This window comes from Lepidochelys kempii, chromosome 13 (genome assembly GCF_965140285.1).
Source record: "Lepidochelys kempii isolate rLepKem1 chromosome 13, rLepKem1.hap1, whole genome shotgun sequence".
NCBI lineage: Eukaryota > Metazoa > Chordata > Testudines > Cheloniidae > Lepidochelys > Lepidochelys kempii.
The window spans coordinates 17,066,826-17,089,683 of NC_136392.1; the positions used below are offsets into that span (position 1 = coordinate 17,066,826).

At 42.0% G+C, this 22,858-nt stretch overlaps 1 protein-coding gene across 3 annotated transcripts in view; it reads left to right on the forward strand.

Annotated features, from left to right (window-relative positions):
• B4GALT5 (beta-1,4-galactosyltransferase 5) overlaps positions 1 to 22,858 on the forward strand; it is a 65,866-nt gene that overhangs the window by 11,576 nt on the left and 31,432 nt on the right. Inside the window, exons 1-3 of one of the 3 annotated variants that reach the window (XM_073309461.2) lie at positions 758 to 8,871; positions 9,409 to 9,621; positions 9,802 to 9,885. The exons of 1 other annotated variant lie outside the window; for it this stretch is intronic. In XM_073309461.2, coding sequence (XP_073165562.1) covers positions 9,879 to 9,885 — 7 coding nt within the window. In that variant the 5' untranslated portion in view covers positions 758 to 8,871; positions 9,409 to 9,621; positions 9,802 to 9,878. Of the gene's footprint in view, positions 1 to 757; positions 8,872 to 9,164; positions 9,622 to 9,801; positions 9,886 to 22,858 lie in introns of those variants that run through there. One more of the 3 variants, XM_073309462.2, reaches the window with a different exon arrangement.

Below are 22,858 nucleotides of genomic sequence, written 5' to 3' on the forward strand. Positions count from 1 at the left end.
TGAGCATCCTTTGCCCCATGGGCATCTGCCACTCAGTCAGTAATTTTGTGTTAGTTTATTCTTCTGATTTGCCATGGTCACAAATGTAGATCCTGATTAGCTGACTCCCAGCAGGTATCTTTGATCACTACCTGCCTCTCTGAAAAGAGTTAAAATAAATAAGACCCCGAGCAAATCAAACAAAAAGCAGTGTACCCCAAACAGTTTTTATAACCTGATAAAGGAACAGAGCTAGATTTCCATGAACTCCACTGGGGATCTTACTATTGCCAGATGTTACTGTAATGGGTAACAGTATAAAACTCTTAGAATGCTTGAGTAGTTTTAAATGTTTGGTTTACCTAAGCGCGCTGCTCAGTGGTAGAATTAGATCTACTGTGTTAAGCATGGCATAAGACTGATAATAAACATGATGAATAATCCTGTTAGCTTTTTGTCTCAGAGATTAATTTTAGGACTAAAGATTCTCTGCTCTTAAAGGAACATGCAACTAAGAAGACCCACTTCAGCCATCTCTTACTGTGTGGTCCGAGAATTGTCTACACTACAGCCATATTTACACACAGTTATTACAAGCATTACTTCTGCAGTCAGTGTCTAATACCCAAGTGACAGAGGATGTCAGGGCTACAGCTCGCTCTCTCTCTTTCTTAACATGCATTAGTTGAGAGCATTCTTTTTGGAAGGCTAAAGACTTGCATGTTTGGATACCATTCTCAGTAAAAATGTAAGTTACTGTTTTTTATATGCCTGTTAGGTATCAGTTATGTTGAACAGTTATCTGACTGGGATTGCTGGTTTTAGTTATTTCTGTTGGGTGCTCAGTATTGTAGGTTTAAACAGTTTAAAAATAGATATTCATTATAGACAACTAAATATTGACAGATTTTATAAGTGCTTGTATACAAATGCTAGAAGTCTAAATACTAAGGTGGGTGAACTTGAGAGCGTGGTATTAAATGAAGATATTGCTATAATAGGCATCACAGAAACTGGATGGAATGATAATAATCAGTGAACAGTATGATACCAATGTACAGAATATATGGGAATGACAGAGTAGGTCATGCTGGTATGGGAGTGACACAATATGTGTAGGAAAGAAGAGTCAAATATAATAAAAATCTAAATGAATCAAACTGTACCATAGAATCTCTATGGATAGAAATCCCATCCTTGAATAATAAGTGTATAGCAGTAAGAATATAGTACCGATGACTTGATCAGGATGGTAACTGATTGTGAAATGCTCAGGGAGATTAGAGGGGCTACAAAAACAGAAAACCCTATAATAATGGGTTCTAAATTAGCTATTATCACTCAGGAAAGAGATCTTGGAGTCATTGTGGATAGTTCATTTCAATGTGCAGTGACAGTCAAAAAAAACTAACAGTGTTATGAACCATTAGGAAAGGGATAGATGATAAAGCAGAAAATATAATGCCACTATATAATTCCATGGTACACCCATGCCTTGAATACTGTGTGTAGTTCTGATTGCCCCATCTCAAAAAAAAATAAAATAAAATAAAATAAAAATTAGAAAAGGTACACAGAAGGGCAAAAAAATGATTAGGGGTATGGAACTGCTTCCATATGAGGAGAGATTAGAAATGCAGGGACAGTTCATTTTGGAAAAGAGATACAAAAGGGGGATATGATAAAGGACTATACAACCATGAATGGTGGAGAGAAAATGAGTAAGGAAGTGTTATTTACCCCATACACAAAACACAAGAGCCATAGGTCCCCCAATGAAGACAGTAGAATTAAAACAAACATAAGGAAGTACTACTTCACACAATGCACAGTCACACTCTGGAACTCATTGCCAGGGATTGTTGTGAAGGCCAAAAGTATATCTGGGTTCAAAACAGAATTAGGTAAGTTCATAGAGGATAGATCCATCATTGACTTTTAACCTAGATGGTCAGAGGTGCAGCCACATACTCTGGGTGTTCCTAAACCTCTGACTTGAAGAAGCTGGGACTGGAGGACAGAGGATGGATAATTCGATAAATTGCTCTGTTCTGTTCATTCCCTCTGAAGCATCTGGCACTGGCCACTGTTGGAAGATGGAATACTGGGCTAGATGAACCATTGCTCTGACCCAGTATGGCCATTCTTATGTTGTTCTTTGCTGTATTCTCTCCATGAGGTGGAATTTGTGCAGGCTAATAGAGAAAGCCACAATAACTTCCTGTTTGGTGGTTTTTCTTGTAAATCAGTTAAGTGGATCAAAGCCTTATCACAACAATATGCAGTGGGCAAAGCCTTATATGACACAAACATTGCTACGATCCAACCAGTTGTAGGGTTGTGCTTGGCTCTCTGGTAGTTGCAAAATGAATGAATAATCCAGTAGAAAATGTCATGATGTCAAAACAGTGGTTGAATCCATCATACCATCCAGGGATACATGCCGAAATCAAATTAGCAACATGCCAAATCACTCTCCAACCAAACTAAACAAACATGGATTACCTTTCTTCTTGAATGCTGCCAGTTTTTGTCTCTAGTGGATTGAGAAATCAACTTTCTGTATCCTCCATGAACAGCCTACCACAAGTAGTTCAACTCTGGAGATTGATCATAGGCACTAACTCCATGGGTGCTACGGGGCTTGAGCTCCCATGGGGAAAAAAAATAGTGGGTGCTCAGCACCCACCAGCCACAGCTGATTGGAGGTGTTGCTAAACAGCTGATTGGAGGGTCCCAGACAACTCAGGTGGCTACAGTTGTGGAGACAAAGGGTCTGGCAGCTGCTGACTTGTTTCCTGAGCCCGTTGTCTGTCTTTTTCAGGTGGACTAATTATTATTAACTCAGACAGCATCTGAAGCAAACACTGCCTAGAGACTAGGTCAGAAGGGAAAGGGAGATGAAAATATATAGGGATCTGTATGTGTGTTGCAACTTTTCCCATATCAGTGCTGTAATGTAGGCAAAGTTTAACTTCCAAACACAGCATGAATCTTTAAGAGCTAAGCAGTCTGAAATTGCTGAGGGTGTCAGTTGCTGAATATGGAAGTGAGTGGGTGCGATTTTTGAGGTGGGAAGGCCACACATGCCCACATGTCAATAGTAACACATTTACATGCATTTTGATCCAGCGGATGTTTTATGGAATCTCTTATGGATTATTCCTCCAAGCACAGTGCTTACACAGGTATTCTGATAGAGGAATAGGGTTGCTAAGGGCAAGATAAAAATAATTGTCACTGAACAATTTTACTCATAAAAGGCCACTGTGTGTAGAACTAACTTCCTGATTAGACTGAGCTCCTTGGAAATAGAGATGTTTCTGTACCAGGTTTTCCATCTGGCTAGTATATTTTGAACAGTGAAACATTTATGTGGTGATAATACTTGAACATCTTCCATATAAAGAGCTCAAAGTATTTTATGAATGGTAAATTTCAGAGTAACAGCCGTGTTAGTCTGTATTCGCAAAAAGAAAAGGAGTACTTGTGGCACCTTAGAGACTAACCAATTTATTTGAGCATGAGCTTTCGTGAGCTACAGCTCACTTCATCGGATGCATGAATGGTAAAGTAATTCCTTCCTTAGAGACATCCTGAAACTTATCTTTATTTTTACAGTAGGCTATTGAAACACAAAAAGATAAATTGAGTTTACCAAGAGCACATATGGTAGAGTGGAGAATAAACTCCACAAGTTCTGACTGGGGTCAAGATGGTGATGTTGTCTATATGGTTCCTTTTTTGGACCTGTTGAACTAGCACACTTTACATGAAAGCTATAGTTCCAAGAAATTATAGGATTCCTGGATCTTTCTCGAATTGTTTTATTTTGTAGGTAAAAACGGTCTGCCCCTGCTAGCTTTTGGGTCTGTCTTTTTGGTCTGTTTTCTAGTGCCTAGCATAATGGGATTCTGGTTATTTACATGGGCTCTTAGACACTATGATGATGCAAATAATCATTTAAGTGTGATGTAACTTCCCAACCAAGGTATCCCTGGAGATACACATATGCATCATAATCTGTTACTGGAGTAGTCCCAGAAGCAATGAAAGGATTGTACATGTAATCAGTCCCCATAGGAAATGCCTCTGGAGTGTGTAGTTACTGCATAGCATTCAAAAGGCAGAGAGACTGTGGCCTAACTTCAGTTGTAGTGGAGAATTTCCAGTTTTTTCTTTTTGTGGTCATTTAAATTTAAGCTGAAAACACATGTTCCAATCCCCTGGTGGGATGTGTCTTAGAGGTCTAAGTCTGTCTAAAAACACCTACAATCTGTGTGAAATAAGAGTCAAATCTTGCCATGATTATCTTTAGTGTTTCATCTTTCTGAGGTAGATAAGCTGCCTGGAACTGATGTGCCCTTTTTCCAATGGCACTTTAAGCTGAGGATGTGTGGATGTTAAAGATCTGTCCTCAGCTGCAGCCTGTCAGGATTATGTTATTTCCTTGAGTTAATTTGTGTAGTGTTGGATCTCTGAGCATTGTGGAAGTGGTAATCAGGTTCATGAGGGTCTTGCTGCGCTTTAAAACCTTCCATTAGGCAGCCTACAGTTGGGGAAGTTTAACATGATCCTTTCAAAGCTGAGAGAGCCACCTTTAGAATCACTCTGGAATGCTGTTCTCTAGATTTTTGCTTCATGGCAGCAGCTTCAGTATGCATGGTGCACATACTTTAGGTTTCAGGGTTTGGGTGATGCTGCAGTACACATCATAAGCCTAAGGTGTTACTATGGACTCCTGCAGGCCTTCCAAAGGTGGTGTCAGAATTCCACCTTAATAAATCATCCTGCTAAGCTTTTGCTGCACCTGCATGCCCATCCACAAACACAGCTTCTAAAAAACCTTAACTTTTTTTCATCTGGAGGGGATTAAAGATCTGAGAACATCCATCCAGCTCTTGAGTAATTTGATAATAGTGCAGTAGGTCAAGCAATCTCCAAGAAAACCATGTTTAAATAGCTATCTGCTTGCATCTTCTTGGTAGGTCTACAACTCCAAGCTCATGTTAAAGCTTATTGAGTCAGAGGAATGTCAGCTTCCCCAGCTAGCCTTTTGGAAGGGAACAAGTTGGAGGCCAGCAGGGCATCTGCGTAACTTTCAAAACACTATATTGCTTGGACTGACCAAATCTACATTTTGCTCATCGCAATCTGTGTCAAGTTACAAGTTCCCCAACATTCCCAGGTCTGTGAAATCAGTGGGTTCCAATTGTGGTGATGGGGAGTTTGAGATATTTTGTATGTTGTGCTAAACTGTTCTCACTTTTCACCCCTTTTTTGACTTGCTTATTGAAGTTTGTGGAGGTCACTTTTGTTCCCTACTTGCTTGCACAGAGTGGTTTTCTCTGGATTTTTGTTAGCTACTAGCTGTGTAAATCTGTTAATTTCTGAGCTGAAAACAGTACTGGGGAATGATTAAATTGATCTATTTTGATTGAAATTTTAAAAAATACAAATTATAGGAATTTGTAAACATCCTCTCAAAACAAAGGCCTAAATTACCAAACAATACAATGGAATGAAAGCTACGGGACAATTTTAGGATGACTGAAAATTTTATACTGAATTCCTCTCTGGAGATTGTGATTCCAAACTACATAATAAATGCCTCTTCTGGGAGGACTGTTCTTCCTTCTTCAGGTGCAGATTGTGTAGTACAAAGGTCTTGAAGTGTGGCTCTTTCTTTATGTGGGTGGGGAACTTCCTGGCAAGTGGTTGAGCAGTTGTGATTTGGATTACGGAGCCCCTAGTATACAACTATAATTTATCATGTGCTACCGAAACAGATTTTTGGGGGATACTGGTGTTGCATTACACCCCCATCTGTTTGCTGTTGCCAGTGTCATGGCTTTGTAGCTTAGGATATGTCTACACTACAAATAAAAAACTGGCTGGCCCATGCCAACTGAGTTTGGGGACTCTGTGTGGGGGGAGGATTAAGAGAGCCTGAGCCCAAACGTCAACACCACGATTAAACAGCTCTTTACTCCAAACCCCATGAGCCCGAGTCAGCTGGCACAGACCATCCGCAAGTGTCTAATTACAGTATAGCCATCCGCACAGTATGTTCTTGGCCCTTCTGTTGAATGTTTAAATCTGTCAATAGGCAGCTGAATTTCTTTCCTTACAAGAAGAGATTTTTGGGCCCCTATGAAAATTAGGAAGACTCAGTGGCTTACATAGACATTGCAATGACAACTTTGTATCCGCATTGAATTAGTTGTCTTCATTGCTTCTTGTGCTAACCTGCTGTAGTGTTGCTGTGTGTCAGTACCTGTCATGCTAAATGTCTAGGTGTAGGGTGAAGCAAGAAAAGTGTGTGTGTTAACACACAGCACTTAGGAAAAAGGTACAAGACCTACAGAAGAACAAAAACAATAAAAACCCTAACTGCAGTCACTGGGTAGTCAAGTGGTTATTGTGTCCTGCTTGTGCACCCTGTGTGTGAGGGGAGCACCTGTATGTATTTCAGCACCTGCTATTTCATTAGGGCCTTTTGGCTGAGATTATCATCCTCTTGCATGTGAATAATGTACAGATGATGTATTTTGCTCATCTCTTTGGTAATGTTGATAATCTGCCATCTATTGTGACGACATGCCTGTGGATTTTTAGGATCTAGAGAGAACTGAAAGGAAAATCAAGATTGGTGGTTTTTTGTTTGTTTGATATTTTTTCTTCCACAGCTGAGGGTATTGAACTGGCCAATAACAAACCAACTTTCTGGTATTTTTGTCTAATATTTTATTGCCAATTCTAAACTTGGGGCTGACCTGCATTATTTCTTCCACAAGTTCCTGTAGTTTTCAGTGGCAGTCTTGCATATGTTGCATAGCATCCAGTGAAGTGAGCTGTAGCTCACAAAAGCTTATGCTCAAATAAATTGGTTAGTCTCTAAGGTGCCACAAGTACTCCTTTTCTTTTTACGGATACAGACTAAACAGCTGCTACTCTGAAATGTGTGACCTTGAAGAAGAAAATGTGATTTTCTTCTATAAACTGTCTACTACTCCGTATATAAAACTAGTCAGTGTTCAAAACAGAGCTGTCTGCAGTGTGGCTAAAGCAGTGCTTCAAGCTCATGACATAATGGGCTTCTTGGGCAGGATTGGGACGGAGAGCTGGGGGTCATGAGCCTGGAATGGGATTTAGTAGTGGAATAGAAGGCAAATTAAGGAAAATAACTGTATGGTGCCCCAGGCTGACACATAATGCAGTTAAAAATAGTCAAAACAGACATATCAAAATGGGAAAAGCCCAAATCAAAGCAGCATGACTCCATATGTAAGGAGTGGGCCATACCCAGTGCCAACTCCTGTGTTTTCAGTTTCGAGGCTGAGCCAGATAATCTAGGGGAAATAAAGTACTACGGTCCCTCGCAGCAAAGGTGCAGTCACCTGCTGATCAGAGGCACTGTGACAGATACTCTAAAAGCTGGGTGATATAAGTATGTGTCCCTTTCCCCTGGGGGTGTGACTCCAGACTGAAGTATCTAATATATAGCCACATTCCGAATGGGAAATATAAACAGGATGGTGTGAAATGCTTAAATGGATGTAGCTTTGTCATCTTGTTCTGCAGTCATATGTTTTCTTCAGTGTTTTTCCAATTCATGCCTTGCTGCCAGAGTCAGTATTAATAATGCATGACTTTTTTTTTTTTGGTGCTTCCTTCCCAGCGTCCCTTTCAGCTACTGAGTCAGAGAAGTCTGTTATAGCAGCAGTCTCCAAAGCAGTGAAATCCCTCTGCAGTGCTGAAGTGCAGTCATTTATCATGCAGGGTTAGTCTGCAGGAAGCCCTTCCCTAGATACTCCAGCTGGAGATACAAATGCCGAAGGTACATTGCTGTCTCTCCAGCGGATGGTTAGAGAGCCCTGCATACTGTGTAGGCGAGTGTATTCAAGAAGAACCGCTATGGTGTATCTGATTAAAAGATACAAGTTGTCTCCTTCTTTGTTTTAAAATTGTCCTTTGAAGTTTTTCTTTACGCCTATCTGTAGGATTGTTCGTCAGTTTCTGGGCTCTTCAAGGTCATTGAGATAACAAAACCCACATAATATACTAAGTTTGTTAAATAAATTTTAAATCCTTTCAGTAGCTGTCAGTGTCTGGCTGACAGCATTAACCAGTATCAGTACTGATAATGCTGCATAGAAGCTTGGATTTATTTCCATTTCCCAGCTCACATGATTAGACTCAGGTTAACTGGGTGTGGTTACTGCAACGTGGGAGCAGTATTTATGTAGCTGCAATATTTACACTTGGAAAACTGTTTGAGAAGCAGGGAGGAGTATGACTCTTCAGGACCTCAGATTTCAAAGTATCTCAGACTTTAAAGTGTGTCTTCCATTCAAAACACTTCACTGCAAAAATACCTAGCATGCAGTTACATTCCTGAGGGCAAGTCTACACTACAAAATTAAGTCGACCTAAGTAACTTTGACTTACAGCTACCACAGTAATTAAACTTGCTTTGCATGTCCACGCTACGCTCCATGTGTCAACTGTTCATGTCCTCACCAGGAGTGCTTGCATCTATTTAACTATCAGTTTGGGGCATTGTGGGATGGCTTCTGAAAGGCAACAACAGTCAATGTAAGCAATGCAGTATCTACACTGACATTGCGTTGACCTAACTACGTTGACTTAAGCACTATGCCTCTCGTGGAGGGGAGTTAAGTAAGTGTAGTGGGTGAGTTACATCGATGAGAGCTGCATTTTAGTGTAGACACTTAGGGTATGTCTATACTACCCACCCACCGGATCGGCAGGCAGCAGTTGACCCCCGAGCGCTCTCCCATCGACTCTGGCTCTCCATCTCGGTGAGAGGCGCAGGCGGAGTTGACAGGGGAGCGGCAGCAGTCGACTCGCTGCGGTGAAGACACCATGGTGAGTAAATCTAAGTACATCGACTTCAGCTACGTTATTCATGTAGCTGAAGTTACGTATCTTAGATCGATTTGTCGTGTCCCCGTCCCTCCCTCCCCCAGTGTTGACCAGGCCTTAGAGTTAGGTTGACATAAGGCAGCTTGCAAACTCTGTAGTGGAGACTGAAGGCTGAGAACAGATGCCTTATATACAACATTTTGGTGCAAAAGCGATTTCCTTTTAAATAGGCCTATTCTGAGAGCCTTCTTTATATTCAATAGGCCTATTCTGAGAGCCTTCTGAGAGCCTTCTATAGAGCCTTCTTTTGGATGGGAAACTTACACTTCATTTATCTGAGGCCTCAAAAAATATACTGTGCTTATTTTGAAAGTATTTAATTCTCTATGTGCCTGTTTAGCTACTTTCAGACTTTAATTTATAAACAAATTTGTACCTTTGTCAACAGATCTGTTAGGTACTGATGCATGCATCAATACATTATCTGCTGACTTAGTGCAACATTGTTGTGAGTCATTATCTTTTTATTATTTCTGCTAGTTCTTCTGAGCCAACACAACTGTCAGTGAACTGGATTTTGCCCCTTCTTCTGCATGATCAATAGAGTTGGTTGTTAATTTCCACTCAATTATAGCTTGTGCAGCCCCAATGAAGATATTAGCTTTACGGGACAGATAGAGAGGACATAATTTGGCCTGCAGAACCTTTGCTGGTGAAGAGTGAGAGGAAAAGACCCCAGCTTGGTTCTTGAAGGTAAACTGAGTTCATTGTTGCAGAAATTACTGAAGCATGGAGCTCTGTTCAGAATAGAATTGTACTGTAAGGGCAGAGATGCTAAAAACATGTTAAGTGACCTGCAGGGGGGAAAAAGAGGGGTTGTGCCTTATTTCTTTAGAAGCTTAAAAAGAGAGAATTTGTGATTATTTTTACCAGTAGAAACCCATCTTGTCCAGTTTGGAAGACCCTAACTGGTGTACTGTTGAAAGGATGACCTCACAAGAGCCAAAGAAATGAAGGGTAAGCAACTGAGAGGGCGAGGGATTTTAGTCAGATTGCTTAAAACAGACTTTTATGAGTTTGTGTTTTATCATTTATTTAATGTCCGTGACTGATACTGGAATCCCCAGAGTGGACTGTCTCCCTGCTCCTCAGCCTATATGCACCTCACAACATGGAAGAGGAGCTAAGAGTCAGCTAACTCTGCTTGCACACCAGCATCCCTGGGGTTTCTGGTAAATGCGGTAGAAGAGAAAGACTTAGGCATTGTCCACACTAGAAAGCTGAACTGCTTTAACTGTACCAAGACAGCCGTACGCTTCTCCTAGTGTGAACACAGTCCTTGGGATGAAGGTGTTTTACACATCATAGCTATTTATGTACAGGAAGGGGAATGTTGCACTGGTATAAAGCATCTTTATACTGGTTCAACTGTGTCCATACCAGGGCTTTTAGTGATATGACCATTTTGATTAAAAAAAATCATGCCCCTAACCAACATAGTTTTTACCAGTACAGCTTTTACGTGGAGAACAGGCCTTACTGATGATTATCTTAAAAATGCATAATTTTTGCTTTCAGTTTTCCCCTCTATTAAATACCAGCTGCTTTCTGTATTGATTAGTTTATACTTGGAAAGAGAACAGTATCAGGCTGAAAGTTACATGCCCATAAAAATCCCATTCTTTATCAATAAAATTGTGGTCCCCCTTTGCCCCTCATTGTATTCAGTGAATCGGTTGGAAATCCTAACTAAGAGGTAAACAGTGGAATCCCTAATGTTGACCAAGTTAAGAGACACCAAAGAGCCATTGAGACCCCAGTCACTGAAGGAAGTAGTCTATAGGCAATCTATGTTGCCTGTGCTGAGATGAATCTGAATCTTTTCATTGACTGCTGTCTCTTGCAGATATAGATCACATTTTGTAGGATTATAAAAGAAATCCACAATCTAAACCTCCTTGGAGCAGATGCACTGAATTGTGGTGTTTTAGTAAACGTTGAAACTTCTGCTCAGAATTGTTTGCTCAGCACTTCCTCCTTTGCAGTAATATGCAGGTGACTTTCTCAGGTGTAGTTTCAAGTAGTAAGATGGCTTCCGTGCTTTCCTGGCAGCAAAATAAAACACCACCTATGACTAGCAAGACGATTGACTTGCTTCTCAGCTAACAAGATTTTGGTGGATTATGCTATGTATTTAATCAAGGGATAAGCTCATTGCCTTATTTGAAATGGATCAAATCCCTGAAAATGCCAGCTCTGAGACTAGCTATCAAGCTAAAGTATTTGACTGCATTTTAGCAAAGGGAGTAACTGGGGACAGCCTTCCTTTATTTTTAAGTATAGTACTAGAGCATCAAGGTTGCATCTTTCTCCTGTTATAGCAGTTGCAGCAGTTTTGTTAGAGTTGCAGTCTTTAATAATGTCAGACAATAAGAATTCCTCTGAAATCTTATGCAGCATCTGGGTACTTTGTATGATTTTTGTAACTGCATTTGGGACACAATCATTTGATTTTAAATCTAGAAGTAACTTAGTCTGTTAACCTCAATACATTGTTAAATGCGTTTTTTGTTTTGAAGCCAAACTTTTTTTTTAAACTTTCCATAAGTATAGTGGACCTTGCTTACAGGAAAATCTGCTGTAGTGAAGTAGACCAGAAGTCTGAAATTGTTTTGGGTCATAGGTTTACTCTGCAGTTTTAGTTCTGATGTTCTGTGGGGAATGTCTTCCCAACAGGAAGTTTCTATTAGATTGTGAAAAATAAGTGACCCATTTTTTTGACAAGGGGCACCAAGATGTTGGCACAATCATCCATGTGATTAAAAAATAAAATAAATCCTTCAAAAAATTAGAAGTGGTGTGAATCCAACAGTGAAACTTTTTAACAAATTTCAAGCTGGAGGACTGAAAAGATTTAGAAAAAAAATGCATATTGAAATGTCACTTTTATTTTTCACCGTGACAGGTTTCAGAGTAGCAGCCGTGTTAGTCTGTATCCGTAAAAAGAAAAGGAGTACTTGTTGCACCTTAGAGACTAACAAATTTATTAGAGCATAAGCTTTCGTGAGCTACAGCTCACTTTACTGCATCTAATGAAGTGAGCTGTAGCTCACCAAAGCTTATGCTCTAATAAATTTGTTAGTCTCTGAGGTACCACAAGTACTCCTTTTCATTTTTCACCATGTTTCACAATGACTAAAGTAAATAAGGGGAGGATGAGTCATTAGGTGCAGTTAAGATAAACAAAGTTAAAGTCCCATTGCCATAAAGGAGCCTTGAAGCTATACTAAGGTTTACTAGGTTAATTGCCTCTGCCTTGAAATCAGAATCTTATATGAAATTTTGAGCTCCATGCCACAGTTGGGTCTCAACTCTTTAGCCCCAGTATGAGGGTTTGACACTTTGGAAGGAGATTTTTTTGTTTAGATTTTTATATTGCTTTTAGGGAATAAACATGTTTCTGTGAAATAGGAATAGTGTTGTTACTGCATATGAACCACAACATAAGAATATAAGAACAGCCATACTGGGTCAGACCAGAGGTCCATCTAGCCAAGTATCCTGTCTTCTGACAGTGGCCAATGCCAGGTGCCCCAGAGGGAATGAACAGAAGGGGTAATCAAGTGATTCATCCTCTGTTGCCCTTTCCCAGCTTCTGGCAAATAGAGGCTAGGGACACCATCCCTGCCCATCCTGGCTAATAGCCATTGATGGACCTATTCTCCATGAATTTATCTAGTTCGTTGTTGAACCGTTATAGTCGTGGACTTCACAACATCCTCTGGCAAGGAGTTCCACAGGTGGACTGCATGTTGTGTGTTTAAAAAATACTTCCTTTTTTTGTTTTAAACCTGCTGCCTATTAATTTTGTTTGGTGGCCTCTAGTTCTTGTGTTATGAGAGAGTAAATAACACTTCCTTATTTACTTTCTCCACACCAGTCATGATTTTATAGACCTCTATCATATCCCCCCTTAGTCTCTAAGATGCCACAAGTACTCTTGTTCTTTTTGCAGATACACACTAACACGGCTGCTACTCTGAAACCTTAGTCATCTGTTTTACAAGCAGAAAAGTCCCAGTCTTATTTATCTCTCCTCATACAGCAGCTGTTCCATACTCCTAAGCATTTTTGTTGCCCTTTTCTGAACCTTTTCCAAATCCAATATACCATTTTTGAGATGGAGCGACCACATCTGCGCACAGTTTTCAAGATGTGGGCGTACCATGGATTTATATACGGGCAATATGCTATTTTCTGTCGTCTTATCTATCCTTTTCTTAATGATTTCCAACCTTCTGTTCGCTTTTTTGACTGCTGCTGCACTTTGAGTGGATGTTGAAGTTAGAGGCTGAATCTCAAATTTTCTTCAATTTTGCCACACTGAAGGCAAACAGTGCAACCCTCCAAGCTGTGTGCACTGTCTCACAATCCCTTTTGGCTTTGGCACAGAATTTTTCAACCCAAGTTTTGGAGATGGAAAGAATATTCAAATATTTTTACGGCCTGGTTCTACTCTTAAAAATGTCATTGTGAGGTCCCATTTGTGTTTCAGTGACTGTAGAGCAAATATGTTCAATTTCCATGTTTTTTAAAAAAAAAATAACGGCAAGACTTGCACTTGAACTGGAGAATTTAGGGTGTGTGCTTTCCTTTTGCATTATTAACTTTAACATTCTTGCATGAGACTTGAATGTTAATCAGTTAAGTCTATACTTTTCTCATTAGGTAAAGGAACTTAATCAGAATTTGAATTAAACGTAGACCCCTGATAGGGGCAAGACACCTATTATCTAACTACAGACCAGAAACACAAATATTTGGCCTCCATAAGAATAGTTCAGTTGCAGCCACAGCTCCTACTTTGTTGTGCTAACATCTTAGATTCATTTAATCTTCACCAGTAGTGAATTGAAACTGCACTGCTGAGAAGTATATCAAGTATCTTACTCCTGTCTGAGAAATGTGGAATGTCCCAAATTAGTGCATGCCATACACTGTTTAATTCTTATGGTTGGGGTGCTAAAACTTGGTTAGAAAGCTAGGATTGGATTGTATGGTAGGGCTTTATTTAATCCACCAAACCAGATAAACCCATTAGTCTGCTAAAATCTTCCAGGCTAAAAATAATTTGTAATCTCTCCTGGGCATAGATAATCTTTTTCTAATTTAAAGGACTAACAAGTCCAAATGCTATTTTTCTTTAAATTGAATGTGATATAGATAGTGGCTTAATTTTTTTTTAAAATGATTTCTGTTGTCTATTCTTCCCTGAATGTAGCAGCCTGCTCCAGAGTGTCTGAATTTTGGGCCTGCAAAGGTCAACACAGCTAGAAACACCATGTGAATAAATGTAGTGGTTTTATTTTGAAGAAGTGCAGAAAATAGCTCAAATTTAGCTTCCCCTCCTGTATGATTTTCTTGGTATCTGGAACTTGAAGGTGAAACTGAAAGACTGTCTAAAAACGTGGTGCTTGCTTGTTTCGGGGAGGGGAATGAATGATGTTCTACATACACCCTCCCCTGGTCCAGGAGTTCAGGAGACCCCTTCTTAGATCTATTGAGGCTGACTGGATTGACCTGAGCATTCCTTTAGTGGCATTTGGTGCTCTCTTAAAAGGTTTTTGCCTCAGTGGCACTCTTGCCACCACCTGGCCTGAGGAATGGGGTGGTAGTTGGAACTAACTAGATGGACCTCTTGCATTTAATGGAGAACATGGATCCCTCCTTTTCTCCCCAGAACTTGTTTACTGTGATTGTTTGGCTCACAGAAACCCCCTTGGGACTGCCACCTGGTGTGCCAAGACTACTTCTGCCCTTGCTTTCCCTACCAGCTTAGGACTCCAGCACCCTGTCTTGCTGAGCCAGACATGCCAGTCTGCTCCAACACTGACCCAGGGTCTGAACCACGTGCCCCAAAAGCTGCAGACTTAGCTGAAAGCAAGTTAAGAAGTGTTCCTGTCTTTAACACTCAGAAGCCCAACTCCCAATGGGGTCCAAACCCTAAATATATCCGTTTTACCCCGTATAAAGCTTATACGGGGTAAACTCCTAAATTGTTCGCCCTCTATAACACTGATAGAGATGCACAGCTGTTCTCTCCTCCTCCCTCCCCCCCCCCCGGTATTAATACATACTCTGGGTTAGTTAATAACTAAAAAGTGATTTTATTAATTACAGAAAGTAGGGTTTAAGTGTTTCCAGGTAGTAACAGACCGAACAAAGTGAATTACTAAGCAAAATAAAATAAAACACACAAGTCTGTCTAATACAGTAATAAAACTAAATACAGGTAAAAACTCACCCTTAGAGATGTTTCAATAAGTTTCTTTCACAGACTGGACACCTTCCTAGTCTGGGCACAATCCTTTCCCCTGGTACAGCCCTTATTCCAGCTCAGATGGTAGCTAGGGGATTCCTCATGATGTCCGCCCTCTTTTTCTGATCTACCCACTTATATATCTTTTGCATAAGGCGGGATTCCTTTGTCCCTCTGGGTTCCAACCCTCCTTCTCAATGGAAAAGCACTAGGTTAAAGATGGATTCCAGTTCAGGTGCCATGATCACATGTCACTGTAAGACTTCCATTACCCACTTGCCAGCACACATGTATACAGGAAGACTTACAAGTAAAACAGAAAAGAAGTACTTGTGGCACCTTAGACTAACAAATTTATTAGAGCATAAGCTTTCGTGAGCTACAGCTCACTTCATTGGATGCCATCTACAGTCAGTAATCCTGGTTAATGGGAGCCATCAAGATTCCAAACCACCATTAATGGCCCACACTTTGCATAATTACAGTAGGCCCTCAGAGTTATATTTCATATTTCTAGTTTCAGGTACAAGAATGATACAGTCATACAAATAGGATGGGTTTCAGAGTGACAGCCATGTTAGTCTGTATTCGCAAAAAGAAAAGGAGTACTTGTGGCACCTTAGAGACTAACCAATTTATTTGAGCATGAGCTTTCGTAAGCTACAGCTCACTTCATCGGATGGATACTGTAGTGAGCTGTAGCTCACGAAAGCTTATGCTCAAATAAATTGGTTAGTCTCTAAGGTGCCACAAGTTCTCCTTTTCTTTTTACAAATAGGATGACCACACTCAGTAGATTATAAGCTTTGTAATGATACCTTACAAGAGACCTTTTGCATGAAGCACATTCCAGTTACATTATATTCACACTCATTAGCATATTTTTATAAAATCACATAGACTGCAACATCACAGGAACTAACTAGCTGGATCTCTTGCATTTAATGAAGAGCATGGATCCCTCCTTTTCTCCCCAGAAACTTGTTTATTGAAAGCAGATGGCTCTGTAAATTAAGTAAAGATCCCACTTTGCCTAAGGATAGTGAGGAATCAGTGCTCAGTGAATGACCGGGATTTATAAAGGTCTTAAAAAGTAAAAGCAGTTCTGAGGTGGTGGTTGGGACTCTGACATGGCTCTTGCTGTTGTTTCCTGCATGCTGAACTGTAAGCATTTGCTAGGGTTCAGGTTCTCAACAAGTCTGTAGGTGATGCCCCGTTAAGAAGAGATAAGGTGTTGGTTACTGATATTGGTACTCGGCTCATTGAAGAGAAAGTCTGTAGCATTATAGACTTAACTGTGTAATGCCCATAAGTCCTAATCCGCAGCTAATGTATTCCTTCCTCTTAGAGACAGTGTTACTGGCCCTGGGGAAAGAGAGTCCCTAGCAAGAAGTTAGTCTGGTTTCTTAACTCTCTCCTTGATTGATTACAGTAAATGGAGAGACAATGACATCTGCATAGTTGTGAAGCGGGAGGGAAGGAATGTAAACAAGAGACAGGCTAATGTGGAATTGCATCTCTTCATGAGCTCTAATTACTTTAAAATAAGAGGATCAGAATCTTGCTAGGAAGGGTAATCATTAATTTAGGCAAATGTTTGATGTGCTCCATATTATTTTTCTCCCAGGCGTGTCACTTTTTGTGAGAAAAGGTTTAGTAATTATAGCAGGAGACTGGGAATCAGGACTGGATTTTATTTCTGACTGGCTTGGTAGTGACAGTAGACAAGTTGTTTAAATTATGTGCCTGTTCGTCATTCAGAAAATGACAGTATTCACTTCGCTACTAATATGTTAAACACAGCAACCTTACACCTTCATAGCACTGTATGATCATACTAATTTATGGCAAGGAGTTGTTATTCCTTCATCTTGTAGATGGAAGATCCAGGACATAGTTTACCCTTGGGGGGATTACTTACCTGGGGTCACACATCAAGTATGTACCAGAGCTAGGATTAGAATTCTGGCTCCCAGTTTATATGTTTAATCATAAAACAACTCAGCTACATCAGAGAGGTTGAGATTTAGTGTATGCAACTTTGAGGTCCATGGATGAAAGGTACACTCAAATGAACAGTATGTATTTTAGAAGCTAGTTCTCTTGAAGTTAAATCATCCCGGTTAACCACTGGAATAATTTACTGTGGGTTGTAGTACATTCTTCATCACCTGAAGATTGTAAACCAAGAATGGAAATCTTTGGTTTAAAAACAAAAACAAAAGGCTGTAACTCAACCAGAAGGTATAGGCTGGATGCAGGAATTCCTGTGTGACATTCTATGGTCTCAGGTTTCAGAGTGGCAGTCCTGTTAGTTTGAATCTGCAAAAACAACAAGGAGTCCTTGTGGCACCTTAGAGACTAATTTGTTAGTCTCTAAGGTGCCACAAGGATGCCTAGTTGTTTTTATTCTATGGCCTGTGTTTTGCAGGACATCAGTCTACATGATCATAATGGTCCCTTCTAGTCTTAAAATCTACAAATCCTCCTCTTTTGAAGCCTCAAAATAATTTCACATTTCTGAGATAGTATATAGAGAGAAACACTCAATACTCAATTTCTGGTTAAGCGATACTTTATAATGTCTAATCTTTCTCCAGTCAATCCAGGCATGTGCAGTTGGAAAACTTGCCAGTTCTGGGTAAATGTTTTGTAATTGTGTGTGGTGCCTCTGCACTGTTAATTTTTAGCCTAGCTAGTGCTACAAATAGTTCAGCAAGGAATAACTTATTAATAAATGGTAGATAAAGGGCTAATACCAATGTTACCACATTTAAGAATAAGCATTTGTTCTCGAATATAAATTCAAGACCCATAAAACTGCATGTTTTTGCAGTCTGCATAGTTGGGGAATACTTTTTTCTTACCTAAATTAGGTAGAGGGCCAGTAGAATTGCTGGTGTATCTTTGCATGTACAATATGGGGAGGGAAAATGTAAAAAAAAAAAAAATCCAGCCTCCTAATTGCTCAGTGCCCACTTTGTGCTCTTGGTAGCCTAACAGTCATAGGAATTTCAGAGTTATTTAAGGCTTTGTCTGTGCTGAGCTTTGGTAAAAGCTCTCACCACAGCAACCCCCAGTGGAGCTGCACTGGGGGTAGAATGTTGCTGGAAGAGTTTAACAAAAGATTCGCTGTAGAGAAGGCTCTGGTTATTACATCCGTTTGTCTCTCTTAAGCCACATTGCAAGGTCTTTGCAGCAGGGAACATGTCTATCTGTACTAGTCAGTGTACAAAAACAACGGTGTCCTGATCATGATTGGAGCTTCTATGCTACTGTAATACACATTAGTATTAATAAAACTAATTATTTAAGAGCTTTGTTTTTCACATTCTTTAGCATATTGCATGTGTACTGCTGAGTGCAATATTTGCTGTAATATTTTCAGCTATACATTATTTCCAAAAGCCGTGTTCAATCTTTGTACTGCGGTAGTGCCAAGGAGCCACAGTGATGGATCAGGGTCCTGTTGTGCTAGAAGCTTAACAAACATGTAAGAAAAAGATGGCCCTTGCCCTGAAGAGCGTATACTCTTAGGGTCAATAATTTCTGGAGCTTGCTCTCAGACTTGTCCCTAGATGACAGTTGGGATTGGTCACCAATTACATTCTGGAAGGCAGGTGAATAGCATTCCATAAACCCTAGTTTTCCTGAAAAAGTTAACATAGCTTGATTAGAATATTTTTTGTTAATTCAGAAGTGGTCCATATGCATAAACAAGGCTTTCAGGCCTACTTACAAATCAGAAAGAATGTCATATACTGTAGAAACAGAGGTTTGTATGAGAGCCCCTAAACCATACTGCATGCTTTTATGTTGGTGGTGGTTTGGGGTTTTTTTTAATAATAGTCTAGGAAGATTGTCTTATCAGGAAACATCGGGCCCCAGTGTTCCAAGCTGATAACTGTTTCTGTAGTGTGTGAACCTACCTCTTTGATTCTCTCAGGTTGCTGTCTGTTAACTTGAATTCCCCAGCCCCTCCTAGCTGTTGTCTAGCAGTTCCTGCTGTATCTTTATCTTCATACCGTCTGCTGCTGAGTGCATTAATAAAACAGACTAGATGTTCTTGCTGTTTCCTCCAACAATGATACACTAAAGGAAGCATTTCTTTCATCTTCCTATTTCAGGAACATGCTAACAGACAGTGACTGTCACTGGACTCTTATCCCTTCTTGCATAGACTGGTTAGCAGGAATAGTTGTTCAGGACCTCTTCCTAATAAGCCTCTGAACTGGAAAGTTACCTGCTGTTGGTATATCATTACAGTGAAGTTAAATTCATTTCCCATGAGAAGTTATTCTATTTCTTTGTTAGAAGGGCTACTAAAATGACAACTGAAAAGTTATTAAAGGTAGCCTGCAGCATTGACTATGTAATTGGGTTTTGACTCACAGTTAAAGCTATTCCTATCCATCTTTAGTTTCGTAGCAAAAACTTGTGTCTGTAGTTCTGAGGCCATAGCCATTCTTTCCTTTTGTTATAAGCTTTTAAGGCTGTCTCTCTCTGAGGTCTACCATACTGTCACATCTCAAGAGTGGTTTCAGAGTAGCAGCCGTGTTAGTCTGTATTCGCAAAAAGAAAAGGAGTACTGGTGGCATCTTAGAGACTAACCAATTTATTTGAGCATAAGCTTTCGTGAGCTACAGCTCACTTCATCGGAGTGGGAATTTCTAACTGCAGTTGGATACCTTAAATGGTGCCAAGACTAAAGTTTGATAAATCTGGATCCATATTTATAAATCCCAGACAAGTTGGCCCTTCAGCCTAGTAACTTGGTAAACTGAGATCCATGGACAGCAAAAGATCCCCTAGCAATAGTTATAAAAGTGGGGGCTGCTGACCTTAGCTAGCATCTCTCTCCCTCCATTGTCATGCAACATGTTGTATGTCAGTTGTTTGCCACCTTTGGTATAAGTATAGCTTGTAAATTACTTAGTGCTGCTATGAGATGAAAAGCACTCTGCAAACATAATTTAATAGTAATAATCCTGCATAATCCATTAGATCAGGGATAGTCAGTAATTTTTTGTCAAGGTCTAAATTTCTAGGACGGGTATAGTCAATGTCCAGACTTGAGAAAATAATAAAACAACCACAATGATAATAAGTGTAAAAGATTTCAGAGTCCATTCAGAAGTATCTAGTGATCTCGATTTGGCCCATGGGGGTCTGCCTATTTTAGACTACCGCTGCATTAGATCAACAAGATCTCGTTCCAAGAAGAATTACTGCACAGCTGAAGCATAGTTCAACCTGAACAAGCGCACTGCAACTGCATGTGTACATACGTGCATTCTTTTGTAGACAAAACAGCAACAGGATATCTGGTATCTTGAGTTCTTCTGCTGATCATAGCTGTGACAGTTTTGCATGGAGAGAAACAGTCTAAGTAGAAAAGTCCCAAATTACTCAGCATTTTATAGGTCAAAACCAATAACTTTGAAACTCTACTTGGAAGCTAATAACTTCTATTGGGGGAAGTTTGAGTGCAGTTCAAGAATTCCTTATTGAAGACTTAAACATGGCTACCTTTGGGCTTGCTCACGACATGCAGAGCAACCATGACTCACATTGAAGTTGTTTAAGAGCTTTATATGTATAAAGACTGCAGTGCTTAATATGGCTTCCTGTAATCTGACTCCATGATTAGCTGAACAGATCGCATGTCCCGGTTTTGGATAATTTTAAGGTCCCTAATAATGGCAGCATTTTGAATGGTGATGAGTCATTTCCAGTATTGGCATTCAGATGCTGAAAAGTAGGCTGTCTTCCCATAAGATCAGGTGGTGGTAACCATTGTGGCTTCTCTTTGCATTTAGCATGTTGGCATTACAGCCTGTTCTCTGGACAGGTATCTCGCTAATCATTTTACCAAAGGGGTTAATATCTGAAATGACAATCAGCCATCTCAGATTTAAACAAACTTGTTTTTCTTACTTCAGTTTTCCATGAGATGGTAGCTGCTGGGACAGTCTTAAGGATTCTTGCTGCAATCTCATGAAAGTCAACAGTGTCTTATCTTGCAGCTTCTACTAGGTTATGCATCATCTAACCCAGGGGTCAGCAACATTTCAGAAGTGGTGTGCCGAGTCTTCATTTATTCACTTTAAGGTTTCGCGTGCCAGTAATACATTTTAACGTTTTTTAGAAGGTCTCTCTATAAGTCTATATATTATATAACTAAACTCTTGTTGTACATAAAGTAAACAAGGTTTTCAAAATGTTTAAGAAGCTTCATTTAAAATTAAATTAAAATGCTGATCTTATGCCGCCGGCCCGCTCAGCTCAGTGCCGGCCTGAGGTGCCATTCACCTAGGCTGGCAGCAAGCTGAGCAGGGCCTGCAGCCAGTGCCCTGGCTGGCAAGGAGCTGGCAGCCAGAACCCCAGACCGGCAGCAGGCCGAGCGGGCCGGCGGCAGCAGGCCGAGCGGGCCGGCGGCAGCGGGCCGAGCGGGCCGGCGGCAGCGGGCCGGCGGCAGCGGGCCGAGCGGGCCGGCGGCAGCGGGCCGGCGGCAGCGGGCCGAGCGGGCCGGCGGCAGCGGGCCGAGCGGGCCGGCGGCAGCGGGCCGAGCGGGCCGGCGGCAGCGGGCCGAGCGGGCCGGCGGCAGCGGGCCGAGCGGGCCGGCGGCAGCGGGCCGAGCGGGCCGGCGGCAGCGGGCCGAGCGGGCCGGCGGCAGCGGGCCGGCGGCAGCGGGCCGAGCGGGCCGGCGGCAGCGGGCCGGCGGCAGCGGGCCGAGCGGGCCGGCGGCAGCGGGCCGAGCGGGCCGGCGGCAGCGGGCCGAGCGGGCCGGCGGCAGCGGGCCGAGCGGGCCGGCGGCAGCGGGCCGAGCGGGCCGGCGGCAGCGGGCCGGCGGCAGCGGGCCGAGCGGGCCGGCCCGCTGCTGGTCTGGGATCCTGGCCCTGCCCGCATAGAGTGGGTACCTACCTTCTCACTGGTTCTAGCCCATTCTCTTCCTCTCTCTCTGCACTGAGCTGAGGGTGGGAGTGCACTGAGCACAGGGCTGGAGGTGAAGGATCAGGCTGGGGGCTGGGGTGTAGGAGGTTTGGGTGTGGAGTGCTTACCAGGGCAGCTCCCATTTGGTGTGAGGAGTGTGGGGGGGAGGGGGGGCAGGAGCTCCCATTTGGTGCGAGGGGTGGGGGGTGGGAATGTGGGGGGTGCAAGAGTCAGGGCATGGGGTGTGAGGGGCCTGGGTATGTGTGGGGGGTGCAGGCGTCTGGGAAGGGGGCTGCGGATGTATGAGGGTGCAGGAGTTAGGGCATGGGGGGCTGGGTATGTGGGGGGAGTGCAGGAGTCAGGGCTGGGGGTGTGTGAGGCGGGTGCAGGGGTCAGGGCAGAGGGCTGGGGGGGTGGGCTAAGGTCATGGGGGTGCTCCCAGCGCCGTGCCCAGAGCGACTTACGGCAGGGGGCTGGAGGTGATATGCCGATTCCACACACACACACACACACACACCCGTCCCCACAGCCCCGTCCCCACCTCTTCTCTGCTTCCTCCCCAAAGCAGCGAGTGGGTTGCAGCTCCGCTCCTCCCCCTCCCCCGCAAGGGCCATCAGCTGATGGGTGGCAGGGAGGGAGAGGAGGTGGGGCAGGAACCCCGCATGCTGGGGGAAGAGGCGAGGGAGGGTGAGCTCTCCTGCCCTGCAATAGCAGCTGGCAGGACCAAGCTTCTTCACC